We start from the raw sequence: 13,123 nt of genomic DNA on the forward strand, positions 1-13,123 counted from the left end.
CATATTACAGCATCTAGTTACTGCATAAATGAATGCAATGTCTTTGCCTCAACCACAGTCCTTGGCAACATGTTTGAGACATTAATTACCTCGCTTAAATATTACACACAAGCGGAATATGGATCGAGCAAAATAGATATATATTTTGAAATACACAAAACCTCAATTTTAAATTACATTTTGGGGACAATTAAGCTCAATTATTTAAACAAGATTTTAGAAACAGCTCACGTTAACAAATGGGACTATCAGATGGGCAAATCAATTAACAAATAAAAATAGAATTGTTGCAGAATTACTTATTTTGTTAATACCAAGAAACTGCCAGCAGTATTTTTATTTTAAATAAGCTGATGTGTATCTTGCACAACTCAGTGTCAAAGAAGGAAATTAGCGATTATTGTGCACCTCTAGACGCTAAGATACAGCACCCTCAGTATGCTGCACTGCGAGGCAAGGGATTTCCTCCGTATTTATTCTCTCCATCTCCCTATACAGGAAGGATGGGTACTCTGGCCCAAGCCATGCCCTGGGTGTACTTGTCTCTTTACTCTCAACATTACTCTCTGCAAAATTTTCTCTGATCTTCATGTTCCTACAGCCACTGAGCATATTTGTCTGTTCCAAATAATTTGCCTCCAGCTGTTCTTCTACTCCAATAAAAATGTTTAGTCGTCAGAATATATTCCATTCTCTGTTCTCCACCCCCCCCCCCCCAAAGTTTACTACCTCACAGTAATCTATATATTGAACTGCATTTGCCACTTATCTGCCTACTACTCCCCTAACCTATCAATGTCTTACAGCGGTCAATTAGAGGCTATTATTGTAGACAGTTTCTTTAGATAGGCAAGTGCATAATCCCTCTTGTTATTTCAACAACCACTTCAGGTTAGCTCAAGGTCAGACAAAACCACAGGTAATGCCTGGTTTTCTTCCTCTGTTTAAAAAGATTGTGTAAAACACCAAATATAAATGAACTGTGTGATGTATAAAGTCTGACAGATGCTCCCAAAACGTTATAATTCAATAACCGCCATGCCCATGACCAAATTATTCATCTGCCTGTTGGACTATAGATTCCAACACAGATCCCTAGGGTACTTCTCTAGCATTCAGATTATAAACCAAACTTCAGTATCGTTAGTTATGACACGATCTGTACCCTTTGAGACTACAATGTTATTTGCCCTGAATTTGCGGTCGGTATGACGGCGTGAGAGTTCGCCATTATACCACCTTTGAAATTGATCGCAACTTCAGGATTTGGCACAAGCACACATGGAAATCCCGAAGTTGCAGTCTGTCAATGGCAGTTCCGAAACTGGCTGTGCCACTCCCCACTAAGCCGGCAATCAGTGAAATCTTGTAAATCATTGAAACTGACGAAGACTTTGGTTCTTCCACAGTAAGTACGCTGTTAAATTCCCCACTAAAAGTTAGACCCAAAGGGATTAGGCGTAACTGGGGTTTTAACAGTGTATTGACTGCTAGACAAACATTAAGGGTCTGGAAAACTAATTTTAATTTTGTGTAGTGTGAAATTTATCCATTTTAATAAAAATTAAAATTAAAGAAATTTTCCAAAAAATGTTTTAATTTTTTTTTAAAAAGTTTGTGCATCTTTATTTCAGGTTTGCCTTTTCCCCATGAGAGCCCCAATCTTTCTTTTACATAGATACATAGAAGATAGGAGCAGGAGTAGGCCATTCGGCCCTTCGTGCCTGCTCCGCCATTTAATGAGATCATGGCTGATCCTTTAATTCAGTATCCCGTCCCCGCCTTCTCTCCGTAACCCTTAACCCCTTTTGCCCGTAGAAATATATCTAATTCCCTCTTAAATATATTTAATGAGCTGGCATACACTGCCCTCTGTGGCAATGAGTTCCACAGGTTCACCACTCTCTGAGTGAAGAAATTCCCCCTCATCTCTGTCCTAAATGGTTTAGCCCTTATCCTTAAATTATGTCCTCTAGTTCTGTTCTCACCCGCCAAGGGAAACATTCCTTCTGCATCCAGTCTGTCTAGACCTGTCAGAATTTTATACACTTCTATGAGGTCCCCTCTCAATCTTCTAAACTCCAGTGTGTACATCCCTAAACTACATAGTCTCTCCTCATAGGTCATTCCCGCCATTCCTGGTATCAGCCTGGTGAATCGCCGCTGCACCCCCTCCATGGCAAGAACATCCTTCCTCAGATGAGGCGACCAAAACTGTACACAGTACTCGAGGTGTGGTCTCACCAGTGCCCTGTACAGCTGCAGCAAGGTATCCCTGTTCCTGTATTCTAACCCTTTTGCTATGAAGGCCAGCATACCGTTTGCCTTCTTGACCGCCTGTTGCACCTGCATGCTCGCCTTCAGTGACTGGTGTACAAGAACACCCAGGTCTCTCTGTACTTCCCCCTCTCCCAATCTATTGCCATTTAAATAATAATTTGCCCTCCCGTTCCTGCACCCAAGGTGGATAACTTCGCACTTGTCCACATTATAGTGCATCTGCCATTTATCCGCCCAATCGCCCAGTCTGTCCAAATCGCTCTGGAGCTTCCTGGTCTCTTCCTCTGAGCCCACCCCCCCTCCTAGTTTAGTGTCGTCTGCAAATTTGGAAATGCTGCATCCGACTCCCTGATCCAGGTCATTAATGTAAATTGTGAACAGCTGGGGGCCCAGGACAGATCCCTGTGGTACCCCACTTGTTACTGCCTGCCATTCAGAAAATGAGCCGTTTATTCCAACTCTCTGTTTTCTATCTGACAGCCAGTTCCCTATCCACGCCAAAACTTTCCCCTTTATCCCATGAGCCTCAATTTTCCATGCTAATCTTTTATGTGGGACCTTATCGAAGGCCTTTTGGAAGTCCAGGTACACCACATCTACTGGCTCTCCCCCATCTATTCTACCAGTTACTCCCTCAAAAAATTCCAATAGATTAGTCAAGCACGATTTACCCTTTGTAAATCCATGTTGACTCTGTCCTATCCTGTCCCCATTTGCTAAGTGCTCCGCTATTTCATCCTTAATGATGGACTCCAGCATTTTGCCCACAACTGATGTAAGGCTTACAGGTCTGTAATTACCTGCTTTTTCCCTACCCCCCTTTTTGAATAGTGGGGTAACGTTAGCTACCCTCCAATCCATCGGCACTGTTCCCGAGTCTAATGAATTCTGAAAAATCATCCTTAGTGCATCCGCTATCTCTAGGGCCACCTCCTTCAGTACCCTAGGATGCATGTTATCAGGCCCTGGGGATTTGTCCACCTTCAATCCCTTTAGCTTCCTTAACACCATATCCTTAGAGATATTGATTTGCGTCAGTTCCTCCTTTGCCAATGTCCCTATTTTTCCCGATATCCCAGGGAGGTTTTTTGTGTCTTCCTTCGTAACTATTTGAAAAAGTTAGAATTTTACAGGCTTACTCCACTTCCTTGTTCGCTGTCTGAGAATTCTGCCTTTTGATTGGCTGCTTAGACAGCTTGTTGATGTCAAAGCACTTTGCACAAGGGGATCCCCATTAAGTTTTGGTGAATTGAATTCAAGGTCGAAAACCCGAAGTTCTCGATACAGGGATTGCGAGATCCCTGTACAAAGCGTATTTCGGGGCCAGCAGCAAACGCCTTCCTTTTGCTGCTGGCCACAAATGCCGGGCCATTGTATTTAGCTCTTAAGATTTGCAATACGTCATCAAGGTCAGCTAATGTTACCAGAGTGGCAAACCTCAAAAATATACTTCACTAATCTCTCAAAATGTGTGAGAAGCCTAAAAAGGAAAAATAATACTAAATCACAAGATCCTTTTAAGCACATTTTAAAATTTTACCATCGCTTCCCCCCCACCTGCCCCCAAATCAATGTCAATGGATGGAATCAGAGGCACAATTCCCAGTACAATTTCAAATTTTAAAAAGTCCGTTTATAACAAATCAGTACCCATGGAACCACACAAATCAGTGTCTTCAACATAAAAAGGAGAAAACCGCAAGATGATTTTTTTAAATTACAAAATCCATGTTAGTATTTTAATATACAAGTTAGCCAAATTGTCATGTGACTAAATAATTTAACTACAGAAAAATGTGAATTAGCACATGTAAAAGACAATGGAAATGTACCCTAAATGGTAAAATTCTCAATGGAGTGCAGGAACAATCTGATGTGACTGGAGTTACACAGATCTTGAAAGCAAAATTGCAGGTAGAAAAGGCCATAAAAAGGATACATAGGACGCTAGTTTTATACATGGGGCATTGAATACAACAGTATTGGTGGTGATGAATCTGTACAAGACAGTGGATAGGCCACACTCGGAATGTAGTGAGAGGTTTTGGACACCCCATTATAGAATGGGTACTGAACCTATGGAAAAAGTGCAATGTAGATTTATTAGGATGTGAGATAACATGGATGAGAGAATATTGCTTAGATGAGAAACTTGAAAAACTAGAGCTGTATTCACTGGAACAGTGATTAGAGGCGATCTGATGTGTTTAAAATGCTGAAAGGTTTGAAAAAGGAAAGTGGATTTTCCACACTGGTCAATGAATCGGTCAGTAACAATGGGACACAAAATTTAGAAATGAAAGCACAAAATGGAGAGGTTAGAAGCACAACTTACACTAACTCTCTCCCCTCCCCCCCACGCAATTATAATAGAAACCATCCACAAACACTCTGACCATCGGGTTCTCACAAAATGCTCTCAATGCCCCCCCACACTCCCCAACAACGTGCTGCAGAGCAAAAGGGAGGAGAGGATATAGGGGTTGAGCAGGTAGCTTGAAGAGGACGAGGGAAGGGTAATGATGGGAGTGAAGAAGTGGTAGGGAGGGTAAAGGTTGAGAGAGAGAGGAGGTGGTGGAGTATGGGTGCATGGGTAGGAAGTACAAGTGATGGAGGGAGTGGCTGGCAAGGGAGCTGCTAAGGGCCACAGTATCCCTGCAAACCCCACATGCAATGTAACTTGTAGCCATTATTGGTCCCTTACTCCACCACATCAGCCACCACCTCTCATCCAAAAGAAAAAGACAAGGAAGATGGTAGGAGAAACAAAAACACTAGAGAAAGAAACTGAAAAAGAGAGTAGAAGATACAACAGAGCATATTCTCTAATTTACCATATCCGATAATATGGGAGATTAACAAGTATATACTATCAAAATTTTTCCAGTGCAGAATTCCACCAAAGAATTTGCAGGGGCTCTTTGTTATAACAATGGAATTCCAATGAAAATCAAAATTCAAACTGTTCAGTTAGCTCACTTACAAGAAATGTTTTGAACTAATGCTATATAGTTAATAGAAAATCTTACTAAAAGTCTACACGGCACATACGATTACAAATTATTCCATAAAAACGTCTTTTAATAGTCTGAAAGAACAAAAAAATAAAAGCCTTCAAATATCTGTAGGCAAGGAGATTATGTTAAATGTCTTACTGACCACAGTTCAAGACTAGTTAAATGCTGTACAGAACTATTAAAAGTATACTGATTAATTGCATAAGCCTCAATTAAATGGCATTTTTTGACTTGAGAATTACATTATTTCTGATATTTAAAAAAAATTCATTAATTCTCAGGATGTGGGTGTCGCTGGCAAGGCCGTCATTTATTAACCCATCTGCAGCTGTTCAAGGTTTGATACAACCGAGTGGCTTGCTTGGCCACCACACTGGTATGAGACTGAAGTCAAATATAGGCCAGACCAGGTTTACAGACACCAGCATTTAAAAACGGAATTCAAATTCTCAAACTGCCATCATGGGATTTGAGCTGACATTCTCTGGATTATTAATCCAGGCCAGCTCTGGATTACTAGTCCAGTAACGTAACCACTACTACTGTACCCAAGAACCATATAAATAAATGCAGAACAAACCTTATTTGACCAAGTGAGGACATAAGCTATGCTACTGCAAATCCCTGAAGTTCTTAAAATAGCTCATACAACAACAGAATTGATGTTGAGCGCTAAAACACTTTCATAAAGAACAGATACTGATATAAATTCAATGTTAAGCTTTCAAAGTGCCTTTAATTTCAGTCTCAATGTCAAAATACAATTAGCACACTAAACTATAGACATTGATGATCAGGAAGAGCTATTTGCTCATGCGACAGATTATTCACAAAAAATCTTCCAATAATGCAGCTTTTGCAAAGGAGAATGAAAAAGGTAACAGAACAAATGTTTCTTTTTTCTGATTAATTTTTGTGATTTTATGCATTCCATGTCAACTGTCTAAAATCCTCATGCAAATTTCCAGTTATTCTCCTACAGGAAGCTTAAATTGGAATATGGTACAATTTATATCTATTCAACCAGTTAATTTAGCAGTGTATACAGTACCTGACAAATTTTCTCCCAGATTTCATCACATCCAGCCTTTTCTTGGAAACTGAGTGCCAAATCGTAATTGTCTGCTTCTGACCAAACAATCAATGTATCCTGTTGTACATAAGATAGAGGTGTCACAACTGATTGTTCATCTGCAAGATATTTTAGCTAATTTTTCACCATCAAACCAAAAGGCAACGAGTGTGTAACCTGATGATTTCTGCATTTACGTTATTTTTTTAAAACAATATGAATTCAACACTCAGAACTCACTACTGTACAACTTAAAATTAACAAAATCTCATTCGATAAACTTGAGTTACTATAAGCTCTGCACATGACTTCCAAATTACAAATGAATGTTTGTTTCCTTATTGTAGCTTTCATGAACTGCATCTTCCTTTATGTATTAAAAAAAGGGAAAAACTCTTACAAATGTGTGCAACATTTTACATAACTTACTTGCTGCTTCTGGTACGCAGTATTCGGATTGATTTTCGATTCCAATAGAAGCGAACCTGGGAGGATAGAACACAAAGAATGAAAACACATTTCTCCACATGCCCTGCACACACTACAGTTCTATAGTAAATATCATTTAAATCTTCACCCCCTCCCCCACGCGTCACATTTTTACATTCATACACTTTCCTGGCCTCTCCACAATTCCAACGTTTGGCTCATCTTTTACTTGGGGTCATTTGGAAACTGGCAATTACAGTGTGTAAAAAAAATACGGCTCGAAGCAAAATAAAAAGATTTTAAAAAATCCCAGCCGGTAGATCCTTTTACAAAAAGAGGTTGTAACTGCATGTACAATGCATAGTTGCAGCGGGCCGACTAGGCCCGAGGCGCTTTCCTTCTTTCTCACCCCGGTTCTTACCGTCGGACTCGGCCCGTACTAACAAGGACATCCCATTCAGGCGATCGACGTAGGTCGAAGACACATGCCCCGTGCCCCGGTCGTCCCATTGCCGGTCCTCGTTCAGCGTGTACACTTTCACCCGCCTCCGCGTATCCGACATGTTTCCTTCCCTCCGCTTCTTTATTTCTCCAGGTTTTTTTTCCGGGGGGCTCCTCCGTCGTTCTCCGCTTCCTTTTTTCCCTACACCGTCACCGTCGTGATTTTACAATGGTGGAAAACGCTACTAAAGAGTCGTGCGACATGTTATTGCAAATAAATAAAGGAAGGCGATGGAGAATGAAGGAAGAAAAAGCAAATTAAGTGAGCGGTTAATGGAAGATGGGTAGGCCGGGCCTTCCTTCCTTTCCCCCTCACCACAGCACAACATCCGCCATCTTGTAACCCGATCCGGGCGAATCAATCAGCGCACGGGGTTTCCCGCTCTCAGGCGCAGGGCCACGGCTCCACTACTCAAAAAACAGTGACGTCACCAGCACTTAAAGAGACAGCGGCTTTGTTCTGCATTAGCATTTTTAAAGGTACCGCACGTAGTACTTCTCCTTCCAATTAGGTTCATTGACATTTTCCTCCCGGTTTGGGGTCAGTGGTTTTCATACATTGTTCATATATTTTCGCTGGAAAAATTCCAAATCTAACACTTCTTCTGTATAATCTTCAAATGATATAAAAAGAAAGACTTGCATTTATATAGTGCCTTTCATGACCACCAGACATCTCAAAGCACTTTACAGCCAATGAAGTACTTTTGAAGTGGAGTCACTGTTGTAATGTGGGAAACCTGATTGTATATAGTTTATTTTTAAAAAAATGTTTTCAAGCTGTGCAAGATTCACTAACTTGACTGCAGGAACCACCTAATAAGGCATACAAATATAGGTTTAAAATTCAGCATTGGGGATAAGGGTGAAGCTAACTTTACCTCAACATCTGAAAAGGAAAAAGACAGATTAACATTTTAATTATAGAGGTTTGGCAAATAAAGGGTTTATATCCGATTTGTTAACCTGCCTTTTTTCAGATACTGGCAAAGCTGCTGTGTATTTCCAACATTTTCTGGTATGGTTGCATATTTTCAGCATTTGCAGGTTTTAAAAATTTGCTCAATAACTGAAATTTATTTCTCAAAGCTGTAAACTCTAGTCTCACTTTCAAACTTCAAAAGAGAAATATGTGTATTCCATAGAATTAACAGCACAGAAACAGGCCCTCCAACCCAACTGATCTATACCGGTGTTTATGCTCCACGAGGCTCCTCCCACCCGAATTCAATTAACCTTCTCGGCATATCCTTCTATTCCTTTCTCCCTCATGTACTTATCTCACTTCCCTTTAAATACATCTATGCTATTCGCCTGAGAGTAGGGACAGGGTCACTGGCAAGGCTTGGAAGCTAAGGAGAGCCAGGCCTGGTTAGTACCTGGAGGGGTGACCATCAGGGAAGACCAGGTGCAGAGGGTCACGGAAGGAGCCCCGAGGAGGGGCGGTTGGTGAGAAGGTCCGGGCGTTGGGCTGAAGATTGTCGGACAGGAGGAATGGTGGAAATGGAATGGCGGCGCGCACAGACACAGCGGCTTTGCTTCTCCCAGGACGGTGCTATTTACGTTTAATGTTAATGTTATTTGTACTGGACTCATGGGAGCTTGCAAGATCACATTTTGTTGTTCATGTACTTGTGCAATGACAATAAAAGTTGAATTATTATTATTAATTACGCTATGAGGTAGCAAGTTCCACATTCTAACCACGCTCTGGGTAAAGAACATACATACATAAAAAATTGACAGGCAGGAAACGACCAGCTGGTCCATCAAGCCTGCCCCACACACAGAAATGTAGCAGAGGATAAATATACCAAATGTGTTCCCATTTTGTGAATAAGCCAACCAAAGTTTCTCCTGAATTCCTTACTGGATTTATTAGTGACTATCTTATATTTATGACTCCTAGTTTTGGACTCCCCACAAGTGGAAACATCTTCTCTACATCTACCCTTAAAATCCCTTCATAATTTTAAAGACCTCTAATAGGTCACCTAGAGAAAAGAGCCCCAGCCAGTTCAGTATTTCCTGATAGTTATAATCACTCAATTCTGGTATCACCCTTGTAAATGCTATATGGAGTTAGGTTGCAGATCAGCCATGATCTCATTGAATGGCAGAACAAGCTCATTGGACTCAGTGGCCTATTCCTGTTCCTATATCTTTTTTGCACCCTCTCCAGCGCTTCTATATCCTTTTTGTAATATGGAGACCAGAACTGTGGTCAAACCAAGGTTCTATATAACTTTTACATAACTTGTCTGGTTTTCAATTCTATTCCTCTAGAAATGATCCCCAGTGCTTTGTTTGCATTTTTATGGCTTGTTAACCTATGTTGCTATTTTTAATGATTTGTGAATCTATACCCCAGATCCCTTTCCTCCTCTATCCCATTTAGACTCTTATTTTCCAAGGAGTATGTGGCCTCCTTATTCCTCCTACTAAAATGTAAAACCTCACACTTATCTATATTGAAATTAATTTGCCATTTACACATTCTGCAAGTTTGTTAACTACTACTTATATTTTGTTGCTGTCTTTCCCAGTATTAACTATACCCCCCAATTTGGAGTCATTCACAAATTTTGAAATTGTACTTCTGATTCCTAAATCCAAATCATTTATGTAAATGGTGAACAATAGTGGTCCCAGCACTGATCCCAGTGGAACACCACTTCCCACCATCCTCCAGTCTGAGTAAATACCTTTAACCCCTATGCTTTGTTTTATGTTTTGTAGCCAGCTTACTATCTATTTCCTACTTGCCCTCTGACCTTAGTCCTATGCGGTACCTTTTGAAAATCTAGGTATATTACATCTACCTCATTACCCTCTTTCTGTTACTACTTCAAAGAATTCAAAAAGGTTGGTCAAGCATGACCTCTTTTGAAATCCATGCTGACTATTCTTTATCATATTTTGGTTTCTAGATATTTTTCTATTACATCATTGAGTAAAGATTGCATTATCTTTCCTACCACTGAATTTAAGCAAACTGGTCTATAGTTCCCAGGGACAAGTAGAAAATGGATAGCAAGCCGGCTATAAGACAGAGCAGGATTGTTCACCATTTGTAGAAGCACAGAGCTTGGAGAGAGAGCTGGGTGAATCTCAGTCAGAGTGGAGGCTGAGAATTTAGTCATAGTACGAATTCGGTGGCGAGGAGGAAGGCAGTTTCTCACACCCAACTCAAAAGGAGTGGAGTGACAGAACCCCAGAATTCTAAGCTAAGTATCTAGGTTAAGTATCTAGATATCTAATATTTAGGTTTTTGTGTTTAGTGATCTGTGGTTCTTGTTAAGCTTGAGTAAATAATTAGTCTTTGGTTAGTTCGCTTTGAGGAGCGAATAGAAAAATAACAGTGTAATTTAATACATTAAAATAGTTTAGACCTAGTTAACAACAATTATATAAATAATCACCTTATATCTAAGGAGTTTTTTTTTTTAAGTTTCTAAATAGAATGAAGGGACAGCTGTGATCCATAGCCTGCAATTCCTGCACCAGATGGAAACTTCAGGATGCTTCATGTTTCCCGGAGGCCCACGTGTGCAGGAAGTTCCTCCAGCTGCTTGAGCTCAAGCTGAGGATTTCTAGCCATGCATTAACCTGCTCTGGGGCAGTTGGATTCACTGCAGGGCATACAGGTGGCTGAATGTTTCCTGGATCACAGGTTCCAGAAGGTGGCCACCCCACAGCTAGATAGAGTTCAGAATAGCAAGTGGGAAGCCACCCAGAAGGGTAGGATGAAGCAGGCAGTGCAGGAATCCTCCAGAAGTTTGGCACTCTCAAACATTCAGCATTGAATACCAGTGGGAGTGACAACAACTCAAAGGAGTGCAGTACAGAGCCTGGCACCATGAGGCAAAGAACTGCACAGGGGGGTACAGCAAAGTGTAGCAATGCAGTAGTAATTGGGGATTCAATACTTAAGGGGAAAGACAGGCAGTTCTGCTACTGCCAATGTGATTCAGGTACGGTATGTTACTTCCCTGGTGCCGGGTTAAGGGACATCTCAGAGAGGGTGTAGTACATTCTGTGTGGGGACGTGGAAGAGCCAGAAGTCGTGGTTCACATCGGAACCAACAACATAGGGAGGAAGAGGGTTGAGGTCCTGAGGTCAGAGTTTAAGGAGCTAGGGCAGAAGTAAAAAAGCAGGAACTCAAAGGTAATAATCTCTGGATTACTCCCAGTGCCACACGCTAGTGAGAGTAGAAATAGGAGGATATAGCAGGTTAATGCGTGGCTAGAGGTATGGTGCAGGAGGGAGGGCTTCAGATTCCTGGGACATTTGGACCAGTTTTGTGGCAGGAGGGACCTGTTCAAGAAGGGCAGGTTGCACCTGAACAGAGCTAGGAACAATATCCTCACGGGCAGCTTAACTAGTGCTGTGGGGGAGGGTTTAACCTAAATTCGCCAGGGGGTTGGGCACCAAGATATAATATTAAAAAGTAGAAACAAGGTACACAGAAGACTGGGAGAGACAGTTAGATTTAGAAATAATACAGAATTAGCTGGGATCATAGAAAATACAAAGAGGTCTAGGCTAGGTTTGGAGTTCATGTGTGTAAATGCACAAAGTGTGGTCAATAAGATTGGTGAGCTGCAGGCGCAAATAGCTATGTGGGGCTATGAGGTAGTGGTAATAACGGAGACCTGGCTCAAAAAAGGAGGATTGGATGCTTAATATTCCGGGTACAAGGCATTCAGGAAAGATAGTGAAGGAAAAAAGGGGGTAGTTATTATGTCCGTGTATAATTGAGACACGGACTGCAGGAGTTGATTATAACAAGTCTTTACTGAATGGAGACAACCTGGAAACTGAAACTACAGAAGCCTGCTAGGGCCTTTTATACAGGGGTGGTCACTGCCGGTACTGCAGTCTGAGACCAGTTATTCTCTTAAAAGGTACATAAACAACAATTCCTCCCCTTTTAGATAAACAGTACATAACATTCATTTAACAACTAAATAATAACTAATTACAATTACGGTTGCTAGATACATTGGTTGAAGTTAAGCAATTATAAGTTGAGTCTTTGAGGAGGCTTCCTGATTCTGTCTGGATAACGCCACTTTGGGATATCAGGTTCTTCTGGCAAGGTTGAGTCGGGATCAATGTCATTGTTTGGTTCGTCGGCTTCCAATATCACCGATTCTGCGGTAGATGCAATTGGTACTTCGGTTTCATCGCCAGGTGTATCAGATCGTGGTGTGGAGTTGACGTTTTCCAGTGACTCTAGAATCTGGTCAGCATGGCGTCTTACAATGCTCTCTCCAACGTCCATGGTATACATTAGAGGTCCTTGCCGTGTACAGATTGTTCCTGGCTGCCATTTCTCAGTGCGGTAGTCCCGGGCCAAAACTGGTTGACCTATCTTAAAACTCCTGGTCGGCCTTTCATTCATATTCTGAAACTGCCTGTTCTCCACATCTCTTCGGACGTTTGGCTTAGCCAAATCCAAGCGGCATCGTAGTCTTCGATTGAAGAACATCATGGCTGGAGTTTGGTTGGTAACCGCATGTGTCGCATTCCGGTAGGCAAACAAGAAGTTATCCACCTTGTGTTGTAGGGGTATATCTTCATTACACATTGCCTTGATAGCCTTCTTGAATGTTTGGACAAACCTCTCGGCCAATCCATTAGTGGTTGGATGATATGGGGTGGATGTGTAATGCTTAACACCATTGTTCTTTAAGAACCTCCGGAACTCTTCAGACACAAACTGTGGTCCATTGTCAGAGCAAATCTGTTCAGGCAGCCCATTCCTGGCGAATATGGTTCGTAAAACTGTGATAGTTTTTTCTGTGGTGGTTGAGGACA

The 13,123-nt window shown here is 41.3% G+C and overlaps 1 protein-coding gene across 4 annotated transcripts in view; it reads right to left on the bottom strand.

The window, feature by feature from the left end:
- The window catches only part of ppp4r3b (protein phosphatase 4, regulatory subunit 3B), a 70,879-nt gene extending 63,171 nt beyond the window's left edge, over nt 1-7,708 (bottom strand). The window contains exons 1-3 of one of the 4 annotated variants that reach the window (XM_085981401.1): nt 7,220-7,703; nt 6,799-6,854; nt 6,349-6,447 (exon numbers count right to left, since the gene is read on the bottom strand). In XM_085981401.1, the coding sequence (XP_085837527.1) occupies nt 6,349-6,447; nt 6,799-6,854; nt 7,220-7,361 (297 nt within the window). In that variant the 5' untranslated portion in view covers nt 7,362-7,703. Of the gene's footprint in view, nt 1-6,348; nt 6,448-6,798; nt 6,855-7,219 lie in introns of all 4 variants that reach the window. The other 3 variants (XM_085981400.1, XM_085981399.1, XM_085981402.1) reach the window with 3 other exon arrangements.
- Between the last annotated feature and the right edge of the window lie 5,415 nt (nt 7,709-13,123).

This window comes from Somniosus microcephalus, chromosome 3 (assembly GCF_052327205.1).
Source record: "Somniosus microcephalus isolate GS21.2 chromosome 3, FLI_Smic_1.0, whole genome shotgun sequence".
In the NCBI taxonomy this organism is placed as follows: Eukaryota; Metazoa; Chordata; class Chondrichthyes; order Squaliformes; family Somniosidae; genus Somniosus; species Somniosus microcephalus.